The 19,810-nt window shown below is 39.6% G+C and overlaps 1 protein-coding gene across 2 annotated transcripts; it reads left to right on the top strand.

The window, feature by feature from the left end:
* The first annotated feature begins 7,722 nt into the window (after positions 1-7,722).
* LOC127306164 (uncharacterized) lies at positions 7,723-19,760 on the top strand. 2 transcript variants are annotated; one of them, XM_051336777.2, is made up of 31 exons: positions 7,723-8,042; positions 9,464-9,683; positions 10,058-10,151; positions 10,243-10,354; positions 10,449-10,491; positions 10,571-10,676; positions 10,763-10,840; positions 10,944-11,030; positions 11,126-11,257; positions 11,352-11,429; positions 11,814-11,902; positions 11,998-12,048; positions 12,120-12,302; positions 12,424-12,472; positions 13,125-13,220; positions 13,328-13,423; positions 14,277-14,362; positions 14,472-14,516; positions 14,588-14,770; positions 14,884-14,935; positions 15,020-15,115; positions 15,211-15,321; positions 15,393-15,530; positions 15,645-15,767; positions 15,851-15,952; positions 17,154-17,275; positions 17,351-17,500; positions 17,584-17,733; positions 17,847-18,727; positions 18,820-18,956; positions 19,047-19,760. In XM_051336777.2, the coding sequence occupies exons 1-29, from the start codon at positions 7,880-7,882 to the stop codon at positions 18,466-18,468; spliced, it is 3,657 nt and encodes a 1,218-aa protein (XP_051192737.1). In that variant the 5' UTR covers positions 7,723-7,879; the 3' UTR covers positions 18,469-18,727; positions 18,820-18,956; positions 19,047-19,760. The 2 variants fall into 2 exon arrangements, with proteins under 2 accessions (XP_051192737.1, XP_051192738.1); XM_051336778.2 differs by lacking the exon at positions 10,763-10,840.
* The last annotated feature ends 50 nt before the right edge of the window (positions 19,761-19,810 follow it).

Raw genomic sequence — 19,810 nt, 5'->3', positions numbered from 1 at the left:
CTGATTACATTACGCGCAATACTTAATGCAATTGTCTGTTGTTAGCAACTTAATACTGGAGGGGGTTCGGATGATAACCTGAAGGTGGACTTTTTAGGCATAGATGCATGCTGGATAGCGGTCTATGTACTTTGTCGTAATGCCCAATTAAATCTCACAATACTCATCATAATATGTATGTGCATGGTCATGCCCTCTTTATTTGTCAATTGCCCAACTGTAATTTGTTCACCCAACATGCTGTTTATCTTATGGGAGAGACACCTCTAGTGAACTGTGGACCCCGGTCCAATTCTCTATACTGAAATACAATCTACTGCAATACTGTTCTACTGTTTTCTGCAAACAATCATCATCCACACTATACATCTAATCCTTTGTTACAGCAAGCCGGTGAGATTGACAACCTCACTGTTTCGTTGGGGCAAAGTACTTTGGTTGTGTTGTGCAGGTTCCACGTTGGCGCCGGACTCCCTGGTGTTGCGCCGCACTACATCCCGCCGCCATCAACCTTCAACGTGCTTCTTGGCTCCTACTGGTTCGATAAATCTTGGTTTCATACTGAGGGAAAACTTGCCGCTGTACGCATCACACCTTCCTCTTGGGGTTCCCAACGGACGCGTGTTGTATGCGTATCAAGCACCAACACCTTGTTTGAGCTATATTATACAGAAACAAAAAAGAGAAACCACAGGGTGTTAGCCAGTATATGTGGGTAATGGCTGAAAAAATATAGGTGCATCATGAAAAATGCCAGGAAAAAAGTGTAATAAATAAATCAGACACTTACTTTAAGCTTGCCGAACTCCCCGCTGACTTTGGTATCCTTGCGCATAACAACTTGTATAAATTTGTCAGTCCAAGCTGCTGCACGGATGGGGCAATCATCTTCAGATGGCACATCCTCATCAACCTCAAGTGAATCCAGGTATAATATCTGCAAAAAATAAAGAAGTTAATCACTGATGATGAACAGGAAAAAAAAGTATGTTTGTAGCAGAACGATGGAAGAAAAAACATGAAGAAGTAAATTACCACAAGATGATGCAAACAACAGCAAACAGACTTCTTCTTGACTCCCATCTTCTTGACTTATGTGATTATTTGATCTATTGCAAATTGGGCAAAATTTGTCCTCTTGAACTCATCAAGATCGAGTAGGCACTGGTAACACCGGGACTGATGGAGGCAGAGGTTGAAGGACTTATGAAGCAACTGATTACACCAGCAAAGTAAGCACGGAGAAACTTCATATCTGAAGCTCCATTCATCTCCTTTATCATTCTGCACCAATCAGTAAACTCTGGTGCTGATCCACTCTCTATACCATATTCGATATTGAAAATGCAATAGCTTCAGTAATCATCTCATAACACACTGATCTCCCCTCATTCCGCAAACCAAAAACCCTGGTGTAACTATCAGCATTCACTGGTATGCTACCTCTCCCTGGAATAGCGAGCTCACTTCTGATAGGATCGAAACATCCAAGAACCCACATGCTTAGAGACACAATCATTTCTTTAGCCATCACCTTAAGCATGCCTCCCCAACCCCATTCCTCAATAAGATTTCTCTGGGCATCATTAAGCAGAGCGTTCAATTTGAACAACCTGGTAGGAGATGCGCGATTCCTACCCAACTGGAAAAACATAAACCAAAAAATAGAGGACAAAAAACCAGTTAATAATTATTTTTGTTGGAGGTTTTGCTATAATAGATAGTAAGAGTATAAAAAACATACCGCCTGACGCTGTTTAGGTGCACGGTTTGGTGCAACAACCGTATCGACTTCAGGTTCAGTTTGCCGAGACTCTTTCTGTCCATTGTTACCAACTGCAGTTTGTGGACAGGCAGTAGTGGAAGATTGTGGTAAACGCAAACGAGAACGCTTGGTCAAATCCTTCATTATATCTGAAAAAATGTAGCTATTAGTAAACAGTATAACTTGCCTACCTAGGAGCCACCACAGCGATTTGACACTCTCAACCCTTAGATCATGTTGTTGGACGTCTCAGATCTTCTCCTGGTCTTACCGAGCGTCGCTTACACAGATTTACTCCGTCATCCCGCGAGTCCCGGTTGGCCCAACATAAACGGGCTGCTACTCAGAAAATCAGTCTAGCTTGCCTGTGGTTCACCGGGCCTTATTCGATGGTATGTCGTTTAGACGGCCCGTTTATAACTTCTTTGCTAAGCGGCCCGTCAAGTTACAACACGATTCGTCTGCAGGTCATGTCGGGGGATCGTGGTGATACAGAGCGGAAGGGGCGAAGTGAATCGACAATGCTTCATCTTCCTTGCGACGGCGATCTTGCGCCCCGCTGTTCCCTATGTCGGCCTTGGAAATAACCTAACCCTGAAATAGGAAGCGACGGCGGCGGGTGGTAACCGGAAGGCGATAAGCAGAAGATGATGGGGATGGTCCATGCCGCGGCGACGAGCTTGGTAGAACTCAAGTGGTGGCGCCCCTTCCTCCGACCTCAACCTCAACAGCGGCGCTCATGGTGAGTCATCAGCTCGCCCGGCCGCGGCATCGGTGGAGCCAGCGTTCCCAGCCGCACTGCCGTCCAAGATGGTCGTAGTGGTGGCTTCCCCTCCAGGTGATAGCAGGAGTACAAAGGAGGACCTACCATGTCACCACGCACTGATGTTGACGAGGAGAAGCATTGGCTGCACCGTCATATCAGTTATCAACCATGACCACCTGAACATAGCAGGTTCAGTACGATCTCATTCACCTCTTTTTCTTTCTTTGGCTTTCCTGTACAAGTATATCTTTCCATCGATCACACCATCTTATGTGATTTTAGCAATGGAGTTTAAGAATTATTCGAATTTATTCGTGAGCAATTTTAACAACGTGTCAAGTTTGATGACAGGTAAAAGCTTGAGGCGAAGTAGAATAATTTGCTTGCTTTTCAAACTGCATAGAATGTCAGCTGTCGGAAAAATGTATGCTGCCTTTTTCATTTCACTTAATCATGCCGTACAAATTTTGGAATTAGAAATTTCTCACATCTATTTATTTTTTCTCTTATTTTCACTAGATGGTATATTTGGTGGGAATCATCAAAGAATTTTGTAGCAGATACGACAAATTCAAAGCCATCGTTTGTAAACTGTAATAGTAAGTTCCTTATTAATCCCAAGTGTACAAGATTATATCCAGAATAAGCATTTTCTCTTGATAACTATGTGAATTGTTCATAATTTGATTTCCTACAGTAAATATTATGTACCAAATGTAAAACCGTGTATTGATTAGACTCTCCTTATTAACTTGGTAATGCATATGGATGAAAGGAACTAAATACTTATTTGCACGTGGCAACAGTGATTAGATGGTTACTGGGGCGGTGATTATTTATACTGATGCCTTTTTGTTTGTATGTACCAAGTAATTAAGTATTTGGTTGTTCATTGTCAGTAGCAATATAAAATTAAAGAGGGAAGGGTACCAATCAAAGATTTAGAAACTAGCTGACTTATGTTCAATGCCCGTTGTTAAGCCAGTAGCTCGTGGAAAAGACAGCCATAATACTCTGGCTGATATGTCCTTCCAGTACTGCCTCAAGTTTGTGTCTACACTTTATAGCCAGTTCCAGATAAGAACAAACCTGCACATCTTAATCCAGATTAAGGTAGAGCACATGCAAATTAAAATATTTCAGAAATTTCTAAAGTATGTGTATGAATGTAGAGAAGTTCAAATACAGTGTATGATCAATTTGTTTATGATCATCTTAATGTACAGAACCAACCGTCGACCACATCCCTCAGTGGGTCTTGGCGTCAGAGTGAGAAACATAAGGCTGCTAACTCATCATACCATAGTCGTAGTTAACAGGAGATATATATGGACAATCTGTCCACACTGATGCGGTAAAGTTCACTTGATTCTTTGCTACACCAAGCAGTATAGTCGCATGCGAAGGTATGGCGTTCCCAGCAAAATATTTCAGCACACTTCAGAGTTTGGCGGGCTATATTACTCTGGATGCTCTGAGATATCAACTAACATCTTTAGTCGCACTTAGCATGTAAAAAAAGCAGCACTCGTGGTAGCCTCAAACAGAGCCATGACAGTAACAACCACCTGAGGATTCAGTTTCCATATCAACTCAATCACCAAATCTGATTGGGGTGAATTACAATGACGGGGTCTTTAGCATGGTTACAATTTTCTCTTCCCTGAAAATTTAAAAATAAGCAGTAGCATCAAGATTCTTGATGTTAATGTTACCTTGTCTCCTTGGAATGAGTGCTATGCAGGCTATAATGCTTTGTGCGTTCCTCTAATGGACCATGATGGAATAGCTATACAGGCATGACATACTTCACATTGGTTGATAAGTGATAAATTCCAGTGAATATAGATCATATGTATTAGCAAACAAGGCCCCAATTCCTTCTTCTACACGATTTGCATTTTTTTCTGCTACTTGCGGCCTGCTATTATTAGCCTGAATTCAAAATTGACACATGCTGCACCATGTTGATTATTTATCGTTATCTGAATGATCCTTTGTTACTATTTTTACAGTAGCAAATTTCATATAGCAAAGCTTCCCTCCATATTAGGTCATGATGGAAAAGAGGCTCATGATAGAGAGAAAGCTATGATTGCATGATCTAGGGCGTGAGAAATTTTTATTTGAGGCAAGCACTTGATTTCTGAATAATTGCATAGTCTCACCAGTAATCAAATGTGGTGGTTAACGGAGTGCATGAATCTTTTGATAAGTGAATTACCTTTTATTTACTGGTCTATTATTCTGTATATTGTCGACTTTAAGGGGAAGTTCCCTATATACCAGTACGTTAAAAAAATTTGGAATCACGATGTTACACAAGTTAGCTCGCATACCGTCAAAACGAAACTTTAGACTATCATGATAAAGTGATTTGTTAAGTGAATTTATCGAGATGATATTTGGTTGAGATCCATTCCAATGATTCCATACTTATATTTGTTGGTTTCTTTTCACAATTTCTCGTTCCATTTTTCAATAATCAAATTAGCAGGTTCACAACCAGAAATGGCAGTACAGTGGTACAATATTCAAACAATTACTTCCACATGGAGCATCGCTTGATTGATGAAATCCTGTAAGTTGTGCAAACGAGGGTTTGTGATGCTTTTACCTAATAGAAAGTGATGTAATTTTTATTTTGGTTCAGGTGAGCTCATGTGTTTGGTCAACATATGTCGTTTGGAATCCTTCCATATTACTTTATGGCCTCTCAAAAGATTAATCCGCGCTGGATTGCATACTTTGTACGCCAATTTCAGATATTGTTGTTCATCGGACATACAATTTTGCATTATGCAGGATGATTTGTTTCCTTGCATGTGTGAGTATGAACAGAATATTTGTATCTTACATTCTAAACCCCGTTATTCAGCTTGACCATTTGGACCTTACGTTATTCAGTTTGACCATTTGGACCTTAAGGAGGACACTATGTTTTCTAGAAGAATATTATCCCCATTTTGACATACTCTATTACTCCTAATTGGTAGTTGGTATTTATTTGAAATCATCTGATAATTCAATTGAGAAACTCATTCTTTTTCACGTCCCATGTAAATTTAACTTCTACTATGTTTCCCATATTTGTCAGAATTCTTATCATTTGATTCTGAAGGACGGGCGCGGCAACGCGCGCCTTCATGATCTAGTATTTATGAAAACAAGTTTATAATAACCACTAGGCAACTTATGTATGTAGATAGTAACAAGCTTTGTAAAGAAAAAAACAAGTTAAGCATGTTATTAAACCTACTTATACACAAAAAACATGACAGTACATCTCAACTTAAAAAAAAGCTGCTAGTAGAACCAAACTTAAGTAATCCCAGTAACCAACTTAGGTGTATTGATAAAACGACTTAAGTAATCCAATGCAGCCTACTTGCACATCTTGCTCAAAAAGAAAATGAAAAAATCCAACTAAGGTATGAAACACAACTTAAGCATCCTGGAGGAACAAGCTTAATTCATTTCAGTACCCAACTTAGGCCTACTGACAAAGGCAACTTGATTAAAACCAGTGACCAACTTGTAAGATATCAAATTAAGCATGTTATTAGAACTACTTATACACACAAAAAAGGACGAGCAGAAAACATCTATCTAAACTTAAGCAATGTGTAACAACAAAGCTAATTCAATTGCAGTATACAACTTGAGCAAAACTAATTCATGGGTTTTGATTGAGATGACTATGCTGACACATAGCAACTTAGTATAAGATTCAGTAGACAAACTTAACAAGATGGCTGTAGTTCTAAAACTAAAATTTCAGATTCAGTAACTAAAAACGACATGTGAGTTATTGAATTCCAATATATGGACAAGCAATTTGTGACAAAAAATGACTCCCAGCGGTTAAGCAACACAAATGACTGTCCAAAAAAGTGGTGGGTCATTGAGATCGACTGTGAATCGCTTCTGATCCGAGCTTGATCGCTAATGCTATCCTAAAGGAGAAGCAGCACTACCTCGACACGCATGCACCGGATAAGAAAGAGCATGGATCAAATCACAATGACTGTTCCTAGACGAGATCAATCACAACATAGATCAAATCCATGTGCTCCAGATGTTCATACATGGAGAGCAGCCTGTCACCGAGAGATATATCTCACACAACACGAATCCCAGACAAAAACCCATGAAATTGCAACGGTACATTACAAAATCGTGCGCTACTGAAGAAGAATCATGCACAAATTGGTAGATGCGGTGATAGATTACCTTCTAGCCAAAAATCTGCCGCGAAATTGCCTGACCTCGCCTCTAGAAGCACGCCTTCGCACCCCTGTAATCACCGCAAAGCAACGCCGCCTCTTTGCTACTCACCGCAGAGCAACGCCGCCGACTCGATCTCCGTCGCCGCTCCCGAATCGCCCGCCCTTCACCCGCAAATCGCCGCACCACCGCGCCCAAAAACGAGGAGCGCGAGCACGAGCGGCCGCCGGTGGAGTAGAAGGAGTGCAGGACGCTAGATCAGGTCGCACACGCGCTGCGACGCCGCCGTCGCACGTCTCGCTTTCCGTCGCCGCTATCGATTCGCCCGCCCTTCACCCGGAAATCGCCGCACCACCGCCCCTAAAATCGAGGGAGCGCGAGGTCGACCGGCCGCCGGCGGAGTAGAAGGCGGGAAGGCGCTCGATCAGGCCGCGCACGAGCTGCAACGCCGCCGGCGAGCACTCCGCCGGAGAAACCCTAGCGGGATTTGGGGGGAGAAGAGCGGAGAAGCTGTGCTGCGTGCCTGCGTCTGCGAGAAATGAATTGAAGGCGTGAGGGGAGAGAACGGCCAAAGCGAAGGGATGGGGCCCACGTGCGCTGTCGGTCACAGGTGCCAGACGGTCGGGACGCGCGGGATTTAATCGCTGGACGTTTCTGATCGGACGGCCAGGAAGTGGAGGCTGCGACGAGCAACCGTGGCCTCCAAGCACTTTTTAGCATTTGGGTTTTTTTTTTGAGGGCTAAACACATAAGCGCCTGTGGAAGCCCATCTGCAGAAGGTGTTTGGCTGGGCTGCTGCTTTCGAAGACCAAGCAGTATAAGCTGAAGCACCAGCCCAAACAAACACGCATTTAGCCCACAGCTGGAATAGGCCCATTTTAAATGGGCGGTCCGGCCTCAGCCGTTGGATCAAATCTTTGAGGTCGCGTTGGAACAAAGTCGGCGAATCTAAACCCAAACCCTCGTTATTTCCCCTCCCCGTCGACCCAGCCGCCCCACACAACCGTAGCCGCGCTCTACCAGCCGTCCACCGCCGCGCCGCGCCGCGCTCTACCGGTTGGCGGCCACCACGCCGCGCCGCCCTCTACCGGTCGCCGGCCGCCACCTCGACTGCGTTGGGCATGGCGTCCTCCTCCAAGCCCCCGGATCCGGATCCGGATCGGGATCCAGGTCAAGATGATCCAGCTGAAGAGATGTACCCGGTGCAGTTGGTACGCGATCGTGACAAGCTCAAGTATATAATTCGTGAGCCAGCAGCCGGAACTCGTTTCTTGGCCTATCTGTGTAAGCAGTTCTCTCTGTAAATGAATTCTTCATTCACAAGTTTCAGCGCTTTATGTTCATTGACCTTAATCTTCTTTTCTTCTTCTTCTTTACTATTAAATTGCAATCGGACCGGTACGTCATACGTCCTCCACCCAGAATAAATTCTTGATTGGTTTAGTCTCGCTGATTGTACGTAGAAATACCGGATCGAAACCATGGCCTGCAATTGCTACGGTGAAACCGTGAAGGCCAGGCAGAGAGTCCCGTTAAAACCCGATCTGGAGAAATCCCCTCCTGCCACATGGGCTGCGCCAACATGGGCCACGCCAAATAGAGAGAAAAGCAGAACTCCATCACCGCTCGAGCTCCACCCCCACGCCTGCCTCCGTTGGTCGCCTGCGTGCTTCCTCCCCACCCCACCTCCGGCTATACTTTCCTCCCATATCCGGCTCCGGAGAAATCCCCTCCTGCCGCGCCGCGCTCGTGCTCGACACCGTACCATAGTGCGAGACCAGTTGGTTTGGTTTTGTTTGTTATTGCAGGTGAGGAAAAGGTCAAGAATAGAATCTGAACATATACAGTTTGCTAGCATTCAGTAGTTAGCACCAATTTATCTCACCAAGCAGTCATACATGTCAATCAAAATTATGAGTTAGGCTTTGCAAAATATCTGAATTTGGATTTATAACTACCAAAGATTTAGCTGTCGTTGGGTATCTGGTCTGCCTAGGGTAGTACATGGTGGCCAGTGTTCACTACTGAATGATTTAATGATTTATGTGTTGTGTTATAAAGAACATGGAGTAACAAATCTCCAGTATTGTTAAATCTCTTCAGTTCAATGGTTAGTATACGTGTCGAATTTGATCTCTCCAGTATTGTTAAATCTCTCCAGTATTGTAGTGCACTGTTGCAACTATGTATATCTTCTCTTCCTCTTTGTATTTATTATGATTTTGCTAAATTTGATCTACATTGCCATAAAGCACTGCTAGCTTCTCCTTGTTTTGATTTGTTGTTCTTATTTGTCTGTCAGCCATATAAATCCAAGAAACCCTCCATTTGATGCAGATCTATTTCCCAGCTTTCAAATAATAATTGAGTAAACACAGAGAAAAATCTCACATTTAATATGCTGAATGAAAAGCTATGGTTTAGATTGAATTGAAGAACTGAATATATTAAGGAGTTTTAAACGGGTTAGGTATGACCTTCATTGCCTATGTTACGTCTTAAGCCTCTAGGTAACCATGCGAACAATATTGCTAATATGTTATTATCTCTTTTCTTAAGTAAATATTATTTTTTGCTGTTCCGCCTCAACGCGTGGGCATTTTTTGCTAGTTATCTATCCAATGTTGATTGAAGTAACTTTGGGCACATAATCCTAGCCAAATTTCCCTTATATCTATTCTTATATGTACTAACTTCTTTTCTAGGTAACACACTACTTGTCCTGAGCGCTATCAAAATAGAAGATGACGACTTGAATGGAGGCTATGTTTCGGAAGCTGTTTTGATTAGAAAGCTGTCCCCCTTAGTGCGTGATGCCTATAAAGGCCAAAATTTTGGAGATAGTGAACATGTTACTACGATTATAAACTCTGTACTGAATGATTGGGTCCATTGTGCTAAAGAGCTGGATCCTACATTCAAATGGTTAGTTTTATTGTTGTTCTCTTATCAATTGTACAATGTCTATTCTAAACCATGGTAAACTATGTGCTCCCACACATTTCAATACTATAAACACTTAACTACACTTACAAACTGAGTCTATATAAGTAGGGTCGTGCAAAAATGGCACATTTGAAAACCTGTTTAGTAGTTCTTTCCTTCCACAAATCTGATTGCCACTTGCAGTTTAGTACCCAAAAAAATGCAGTAAACTCAAGCAAGCTAAATCGTATATATGCAACATGCAAACTAAGAGGCTATATGATGCATTCAACATCTTTATAGAATAAATAAATATTTTGAACATTAGTTAACTAGCATAAATAATTAAATATGAATTCAACTATGTTATGCAGGCCTTATTCATTTAAGGATGATGAACATGGGTTTCTCGTTGTATCCCGTGCTGTTGGTGTTGAAGTGTACCATGGACACGCTCTGAGTCCCAGTGTATATTATTTGATACTATATAAATTTTATTTTTTGCTGCTCTTTTTTGTATCATTATTGCTAATGATTTGTATCTATTATTTGTTGATAGAATAAATCTGCGGAGCTTACCATTGGTTCTAAAGGGTTGGCTCAACTTTCTAAAGCCCTATTGAAGAGAAAAAAGTCAGCGACAAAAAGTCAGACAGGTCTTCCAAATAACTGTGAGTATTTTTAATGTATTGTTATTATTTCGACACAATGATTGTTCTTCAGACTTAAAATATGTTTTTTGTACTATTCTGCTGGAATTTGCAGATCTCATTATTGAGCAGCTACTGAATGAACACACGGATTATAGGTTTGTATTGTTAGATAACTGTAAATGGTTAGGCACCATGACAATCTAGTTCAATTAGCAGTTACTTTTTTATCGGCAGTGTAAAGACTCTGGTTGGGGCAATGGAGCTTGAGTGTGAGAAAAAATGCAGAAATGAGGCAGTTTCCATATTTTACTGGAAGAAACACTTCAGCACAATTAAACTTGTAAGAAAAGTTATTAAGTACTGATTTTTTTTTTTGCTTTGTTATGCTATTAGGTTTTATAGTAGTTTTTCATTATTTATTTCCAGCATTCAGGAATGCTATATGTGCTTAATCCTGTTGCAAGCTCCTTAGTCGAGGAGTTCATTTGGCAGAAGTTGACTGCAGTACGTGATATCTTGCTCCCTTGCTCCACCAGTGGTATTTGTTTAAATCACTTTGCGTATTGTCTTTGATTTGTTTGTTTTTGTTTATTTTCACAATTATTAGATAACCGACTTATCATGCAAAGACAAGGATTCATTTTTTGATAGCCATTTCAGACCTTGTGACGAAAATACAGTTGATACTCTCAAGGTACATATGGTGCAATTGACTGTAATTTTAGTTGGACGGACTTCTACTTCAGACTCAAGCAAGTTATCCTCATTTATTTCTTACTGTTTTCTCAGCCACTCTTCCATGGTGATAATGATGGTGAATCTAGCAACAGCCCTGAACTGAATGCTCAACATGCAGTAACCTTTCACCGTAATGATATTGGCAAATCCAGAAACAGCAGTGAACTGAATGTTCAAGAAGCAGTAAGCTTTCTTTTAATTGGATATAATTGCTATCATCTGTTATGCGTCTATGTACATTATTTGAACACCTCGTTTTTTCATTTGTATGCTTCAGGGATTGGTTGAAGTCCTTATTCAGTATGGTCGGAATTTTTTGAGTCAAGATTTAACCGCAATTGCTGATTCCGTAGAGGTAATAATTTGAGACCATAGTACAATAATTCTTCTTCTCCCTCTGATCCATAATAAGTTTTGGAGATTTAGCCTAATGTAGTCCAAATTCGGACTAAAGCCCTGACACTTATTATGGACCGGAGGGAGTAATATATATATCCTAATTTAAATGATAGGCATTGAGCAAAGTCATTAAATGCTTTGCCACTTTTGGTGTTAAGTCTGGAGAACACGGAAAATCATATAGTTGTTGATGTTTACTATTACAGTTTTGAAGACAGGGAAAATGATTGTTGTTACATGCTTTCTAGTTTCATTTTGTTAGCAGGCTTTCTAGTTCCATTTATTCCAAGTGTGATTTGCTGCTTTAATTCTAATTTGGTGTATTATTTTGTCTTCACAGAAGAACAAGCGATTAGTTAGTGAGTTGGATTGGCATAAAATTTCGTCTCGGATGCAAACTATTGCCTTTGATCATTTAGAGGTTTATAGGTATATATTCTACTTAAAGTTTCCCATAGTTATATATTTGCATTAGACAATTCTTGACTAGATTTCTGATGCTGTTTATATGTAACACATATTAGGATTTGTGTTCAAAGGAAAGAAGAGTTGAAGACCAGTGTCGACGCTTTAAGGTATGAATTGCCTTTTTCTGTGCTATTGTGGTATTTTTATAGCTATTTCTAAATAGTTTTTTAAATGACAGGCAGGTGAAAGATTCGATCTTGCTTTTGGTGGCTGCTTTCATGCAAAAGGCAGAAATATGTGAACAGCTTGAGTTAGATATTGTTCTTCCTCTCGTGGATGTTATAATGTCAGAGTACTTTCAAACTGCACATGGTGACATGCCATATGCGTTTCAGATGGTTTTGGCATCTATTGCTCGCAAGTAAGTACTCTGTTAGATCCTTCTATTTGTGTTTTTAACTGTTTGAATGATTAGATATGTACGCAGCGCCCAATAATTCATTTGACTGTATTATTATTGTTTTGTTGCCTACCATATGTAGGTGTAAGTGCATCGAACAAATTTTCAGGCCTGCCTTCTATCATCTTGAGGTATACCAACAATTATTTCGAACCCTTTTGTTGCTACTGTTGTGGCCTCCAAAGCACCGATACTTCAAAGTATGCCGTGTCCGCGTATAATACTCCGCCGATACTGCGATACCCTGATACACGGGCGATACACGTATCCCAGGAGTATCGGCTTTTCCGATTTTAAAAAGAAAGAAAAAAATACCGATACACCGCCGATACACCGCTAGGGACATCATCAGACACGGCTAGGACACAGGAACGTTGGGAAGCCCAATCAAAGCCCACTAGTGACCCTAATAGCCAGTGCGCTATCTATCTATTTGCTTGATTAACCATGGAAGTGGTTTGGATTGAGGCCTCAGGAGTGAGCACACCGCCACCGTCACCGTCCGGAGTCACTCGCCGCCGTCTAGAATCGCCTCCCCGCAACCTAGAATCATTCTCTCCTACACCACCTCAATTATTCTTTGACTTCACAAGTCATTGCATAGCATTTCATTAATTTTATATGTATATTCACCGTATCGCCGCATTGTTGTTTCTAAAAATTGCCGTATCCCGTATCCCCGTATCTGTATCGCCGTATCTGTCTCGCCGTATCGGTGCTTCGTAGGTTGTGGCTATGTATATATGAAGATAAATGTTATTTTATTTAATATTCTGTTTTCAGGATAAAATGGAAAAAGCCAAGCATGTTTACCTATTTTCGTTGTTAACGACCATTTTAAGTTCCCATTTTGGACTTTTAATCAAGCTTCCACTTGAGGTATGTGTTGTATAAATTATGTTCTAAATGTATGTATTGTAAATTGCAATACTGCAATTTATTTATGCCTTTTCTTCTGGCTTATTGCTTCTTCTTTGCTATACAAGTCTGTTGCGACGAACTTTTGTGTGGTAATAAATGAGGACAATGGTCTCGATGATGATAGTCACAATGCAATATTGGAATTCATTCTTATTTTTGAGGTATAGTCGCCCATTCTTAGTACCAGGCAATTGCCCTATGTTTCCTTCTTAATTAGATTTGTACTCCTTGTTCATTGATTTCGCTTTCTGTACCTCACTTTATTTATACGGACTGGAACTGTTAAATGTAGTAAAATTATTTTATTCTTCTTGAGCGCAGTTATCTCAGCCAGTCTATTTAAGTAGTACAAGTTCAGACTATTTTTATTGGGTAAGCGAGTAAGCGTGCAACTGTACATGCACAGTAAGAAACACTCAATGGACCCTCATAAGTAAATGTATTTTTTGAAAATGCAGTTAGCTCAGCCAGTCTATTTAAGTAGTACAAGTTCAGACTATTTTTATTGGGTAAGCGAGTAAGCGTGCAACTGTACATGCACAGTAAGAAACACTCAATGCACCCTCATAAGTAAATGTATTTTTTTTGAAAATGCAGTTAGCTCAGCCAGTCTATTTAAGTAGTACAAGTTCAGACTATTTTTATTGGGTAAGCGAGTAAGCGTGCAACTGTACATGCACAGTAAGAAACACTCAATGGACCCTCATAAGTAAATGTACTTTTTGAAAATGCAAAGTTAACTTTTCTAACTTTACTATGGACATGCAAAGAAAATATTTAATTTCGTAAATTTTCATATTTAATTTCATTTTTCCCACCAAGGTCAACATATTAGGTTGTCTCTCAGTTTCCTTTTCTGCAAAGTATATTGTCTTTCAGTTTCTTTTTTATGCAATGCGGCATTTTGAATACCCACCAAGGTCAATATATTATGCTATCTTTCAGTTTCTTTTTCTGCAAAGTATGTTGTTGTTTTGTTAGTTCTAATTTATTTTATTTTGTTGGTGCTTGCAGAATAACATTAAGGCTGGCAGTTTGGCTGGGCCTCTGTTGAACAAAAATATGTCTATAATTTTCAATACCATTGTATCGATGTACAGGTACATTATTAGTAACTTCCCAAAATTCTAGGATGAAATTTTAATTTTTTTTCATCAGTATTCTAGATCAGATTTGCTTACGGACTGCCATTATTATGATTATATGCAGTACCGCAAGAAAAGATCATTCGATTACTTCTCAAGAGATTTTAAGGTATACAATGGTACATTGCCTCCCTTTACATGTAATGTTCCGATCTTGCTAATAGCTTTTAAATGAATTAGATCCATCGGTTGCGCAATATATAAGTTAGTTGAGGCATTCTTGGAGAAGGCTGAAGGATTTGATGATCTAGAAACCAAATTTGTCATCCCTTTAGTGGAGGATGCACTTGATGGATTTATGAAAACTGCATCTGAAATTATCCCTTCTGAATTTCTGTCTTTATCAAAGATGGTTATAAACAAGTAAGATTGTAATGTTACATTTCTTAAATCTTGATTTACGGTCTAACAAGTGTCAGCACTTAGATTAGTCTGCATTGATGTTTACTCTGGCATCATTTTCTGTATATATGTAGGTGCAACGAAGCTAATAAAATAGTCTCCACCCTTTTTAATTCTTCCGATGAGGTAAATAGGCAGTTAGCTCAATTCTGTTTCCTTATAGTTATTTTTTCATATATTTATTATTTTATTTTATGTTCTTTGGCATAGGAAATCTTCTATGTAGAGCATTCTGATTATTGTCTTGCGTTACTTGAGGAAGCTTGTCTTCATCGTTCCAAAGTTTTCACCAAGTTTACTGATCCGGTATGTGTTAATAATAGTTTATCATACATATTTCTGCAGAGTTATATTTAGATGCAAAACTTGATTTTTTTCCTCTTTTGCCTGATTTCTTTCAGGAATTGAACTGTATAATACAGTTCACTCGATGGGCAATGATGAAGCAGACAGAATTAAACATTACTAAAACTTCGGCAAGTTGTTTACTAGAGATGCTAAAAGCTTTTGAGGTAAATTCTTTTCATTGCCTTTCAATGCAGATTTTGTGGACCAAATCTCATTGTTTTGCCTACCCTCATAGGAACGAGGTGATCAGAGTGCTTTCTATAAAGAACATATGTTAGGATTTGTTGACGATGCAGTGATCCTACTCTGTCGTTCTCCTGGGTCTGATATCAAAACTATTTGTTTTGATATATTAGCGCACCTATTTACAGTGGTATGTATACTTTTGGTTTTCTTGGTTCTCGTGGGACTGATATCGAAACTATTTGGTTTGATCTATTAAAGCACCTATTGTACTTATACTTTTGGTTTTATTTTGTATCGTTAGGTTGACAATGTCTCAGAACCTTTGTGGGATTCAAATTATTTTCCCACCCATTATAATGGGATGTTCGCTAGAGAGCAAGCTGCTAATATCATCCAATCAAGATTGCATACTCCATATTCAGAGGTATGATCTAGTGCACTCGCAAGTCAATTAATACAGAGTGGAGTTTCACGTTTTCTTTGACAACTGGTTCATGTTTTCCACAGGCAACAAAGTTCGTGGATGGACTTTTTGAGGCAAGAGGCGATTTCTCTGGCTTTCGGGAAAAGGCTAATAATCTTTTAAGTCAGTTGAAGCGGCCACATCAAGTAAAATAGCTAGCCCCTTCTCTACGCGAGCTTTAACTGTAGATATCAGTTCTGCAATTTAGTGCCATGTGGGAACTATCTACTTCAGAGATACAACCAAACAGAATTTGTTTGCATTTCATATTGTCCAATTAATTGATGTTCGTATAGCCGAGGTGATCTCATCATAGATTGTGCAAGGCTAGTAAATAATGCTGTGATTTAAGCCTGAGTGTTCTGTATCTTCTTAGAGTTAGTTTGTGAATATTAAAGAACTGAGAATTAGTTTAAGGGTTTATTTGTATGTATAGTATTAGTTTTGCCAGTTATCCATCTTAGTTGATGATTGTTGAAAGTAACCGATTAAATTAGCAGTTGTTTAAATATAGTAATTACTAGCATAAATGTTGCCTGAGGGCGCTAGAAAAATGCTTCCTGCCAATGCTATTGGGTAGCTTTCGCCTAGTGCCTTTATCAGTTGTGCTGCTAATGCAGATTAAGTTTGTGGAGAGTTACTGTGCTCAAGATCTTATGTTACTCTGGTAACTTTCGCCTAGTGCCTTTATCAGTTGTGCTGTTAATGCAGATTAATTTGGTGGAGAGTTACTCTGCTCAAGAACTTATGGGACTCTGTAGGTTGAGTTTTGTTAATTACTGCTCACCCTGTGAGAATGTGAAATTGATTATTAAAAGATGTCTTTAAGCTTTCAGTCTGAATGCTGTGTTACTTCTGTTTGTCCCGTAGCATCAAAGGTGTAGGTTTACTTCTTATATCATTAACTAGGGAACTATAAACATGCTTATATCATTGATAATTTTGGGTCTCTAGAATATATTACTTGGCTTTTGTCCATTCCATGGTAATTTTGTCAATGCTACTGTGAGTATGATTTGTTCTGGTGGTGTTTGATGATGTGGGAAGGGGGATTTCTCAAAGGGTGAGGTTGCAAAGTGCCTTGTGGAAGGGTTAGTGGCTGAACAATGGTTGTTATATTAACTTTGTTCACTTGATTCGCAAAACTTAGGCTCAGAAAGAAAATACTATATTTTTAGGCAGCTCTCTTTTTTGACTGTTATTAATTTGGTTGTTGCCTTTACAATTTGTTTACTTCACATCTTGAAACACATACATCTAGATGAAATTTTCGAAATGTTCAATCATGACACATGAACTGTGTTGCTGCATAAGCAAAATGTTGATTCATTTTTTTTGTTTTTTCAGATAAGTGAATCAGTACCTGCCTCTACTTCGTATGAATACCCATTAAGTTCATCCTGCCCTGAACTGTTAGCTGCTACTCTTGAAAAAAATTATGGAGAACGTTTTGAAAACTTTCTGAAGAAGTAAGACTTCAATTTTCTTTCTGTTATTATTGTGGTACCATATATTTCTCATAATTTTCTTATTTTATGTTGTAGGTATAAACAAGATGGTTGCCACTCTCCCCATTACGAGGGAGTTGTCTGTGCAATGTACATGACTGGTCAAATTAAGTTTATAGTTGATTTTGAACATATTATATCTCATGACGTTTCACTTGCCAGTGATATGCTTGTTGCTTTTAGCAGGTATAGTTTTCTTTCTAGGTCTCTAATCACAATTTTGATAGCCTTGTAACTGTTCATTTGAATGCCAATCTTGTCCCTTTCAGATTTCAGCATAAAATGAAAGTAGTTGTATCGAAATATGTTTCTGATATGAAGAGAAAACTGGATGATGCGTTTAGTGGTAGCATGCCACACTTATCCTCTCAATCGTTGTGTGGTGAAGTAGCAGTATTTGTTGTTCATATGCCCGAAAGGTTTGTTTATCACTGTCATTTCGTCTTTGTACATAGTAGATTTTGTAACTGGTATTTCCTCTCAAATCATTTTGTCTTTGTTAATACTGTTTAATGTATTATTTTAAATGCAGTATTGAATCTTTCTCAGAGTTCATAAAATTACCTGGCAATGAGGTAGTCATGGATCAAACAATTTTTCAAGGGCCAAATTCAGTTGTGATTCAAAAGAAGACAGATATTGGCAGGCTTGCTTTATGCTCGTACATCCAGGAAATATGCCAGAAGCATGCAGATGGTGATAGTTGGGATGGACAACTTTCACTTGAGGACTTCAAGGTTTTTAACAAAAAGGTGTTCAAAATCTGCAGAAGATCTTGTGGCTTTTGTACCCACTTGTCTACTTCAAGAGATTATGAAAAATTTGCCATGGACTTTCTGAAGCTTTACGGCAATTCAGCCTTTATTAAAGTTCTTATCAACGATATGAAGACATTCATACGGGTAGAGGAATATAATGATGCAGCTGCAAGAGAATTCCGGTTTCGTATGATGACTCACTTTGCTGGGAAGAGTTCTGTTCTTAGGGCTCTAATCGGGTTCAGTTGCGCTGGCGTTAAGCCGCCAGTTAGTGGCTTGGCTAAGGAAAGCAAAAGACAATCCTGTTCTGTTGAAACTCTACAATCACGGGAAAGACAAAGCTGTAATTCTGGAGAACTTGGAGCGTTTAGAGAAGAGTTTGCCTGCAGGAAGTGATGAAGAACTGGATGCCGTTGTGGATCGGCTGAGAAGGCTTGTGATGATTGATTCTAAAGTTTTACTGGAGAGCGACTCACAACCTGATGCTGCACAACCTGATGCTGCAATAGATGATGAAAAACCATCTGAAGTTGTTGTGTTTTATGATGAAAGAAAAAGTGTAAGTCAACCTGGAGATGAATTTTACAATGCCACTTTGTTGAGCCTGGTCTTTTATGTTCGCCATGGAGTGACTCATATTGGCGATCTGGATAATGTAAGTCCTAACTGATGAGCATATATATTTTAGTATTTAAATTGAGTTATCGCTTTGATAAACCTTTATGGTGATAAATCTGAGTATTTCAGGCTGGCAAATCAACATGGATAAGGAAATTGATTGAGCTTGAGCTACTACTGTCTCATGTCTTAGGTGAAGAGATGTCTCATCTTACTGCTGACCTTGTTCTCAACATTAACATGCTTTCTGATGAAGCATTAGAAATGTGAGTTTTTTGTACTCTTAAACCTGTTTTTAATGCACTAATAAGAATGCTTATAGCTGAATTTCTGCTTTGTGAAATGTCTTTTTGAAGGCTTGAAGATTCTTGGAATATCTTTGCTTCCTTAATAACAAACATTCCGTACTCGGAGCCTCTGGGATTGCGTGAGTTGCGTGCATTGAAGTCCAGAAAGAACTGACCTCATGCTGTCTGCCAATGAGACTCCTTACTGTGTCCTTCATCTGAAACTGGTGATGGCAAGTAATTCTTGTCTGCAGAAGCTAATAGTTCGGCGTCGAAGATTTTGAAACTGTGTTGACGACAGCAATTCTTCTCTGTGTTTATGGTAGTGTAGAAGTTAACATTTCCGTGTTGTGTTTGTGCTATTTGCTGTATGGTGCCAATACATGGTCGACCACTGGCTACACTCTGGTGAGATACAGCTCTCGGTTTCTGCTACTATTGTGGGCTTGTGGCACACGGTTTCACCTTACAGCTCGTTTTATGCTGATTAGTGCACACCATTCAAATTTTGACAAACACAGCGGTAGTAGTACTTATATTTTAGGGTGTCTCTGACTCAGACTTAACCCTCAGCTACCTGAAACTTAGCAATTCTGTATATTTTATCTGGCCTTTCTTTTCTCAGTTATTTGTTTTTCCAGTAGTGCCAATCCCCAATCAATGCTCGGACCTCTGTAATTAACGAGAGCAAAATCATGGACCTGTTGGATCTGCCTTGTAAAAAGCAAGACCTCTGTAGTTAATAAGAGTAAAATCATGGGCCTGCTACAGTTGGCCTCTTGATCGCTGTGTCGCTGCGTTGCATCTACATGCTGTTTGCCAACCTTGTTTGT

Source organism: Lolium perenne, chromosome 6 (genome assembly GCF_019359855.2).
Source record: "Lolium perenne isolate Kyuss_39 chromosome 6, Kyuss_2.0, whole genome shotgun sequence".
In the NCBI taxonomy this organism is placed as follows: domain Eukaryota; kingdom Viridiplantae; phylum Streptophyta; class Magnoliopsida; order Poales; family Poaceae; genus Lolium; species Lolium perenne.
The sequence above is the reverse complement of the archived record's forward strand: the minus strand, read 5'-3'. Positions and strand labels throughout refer to the sequence as shown.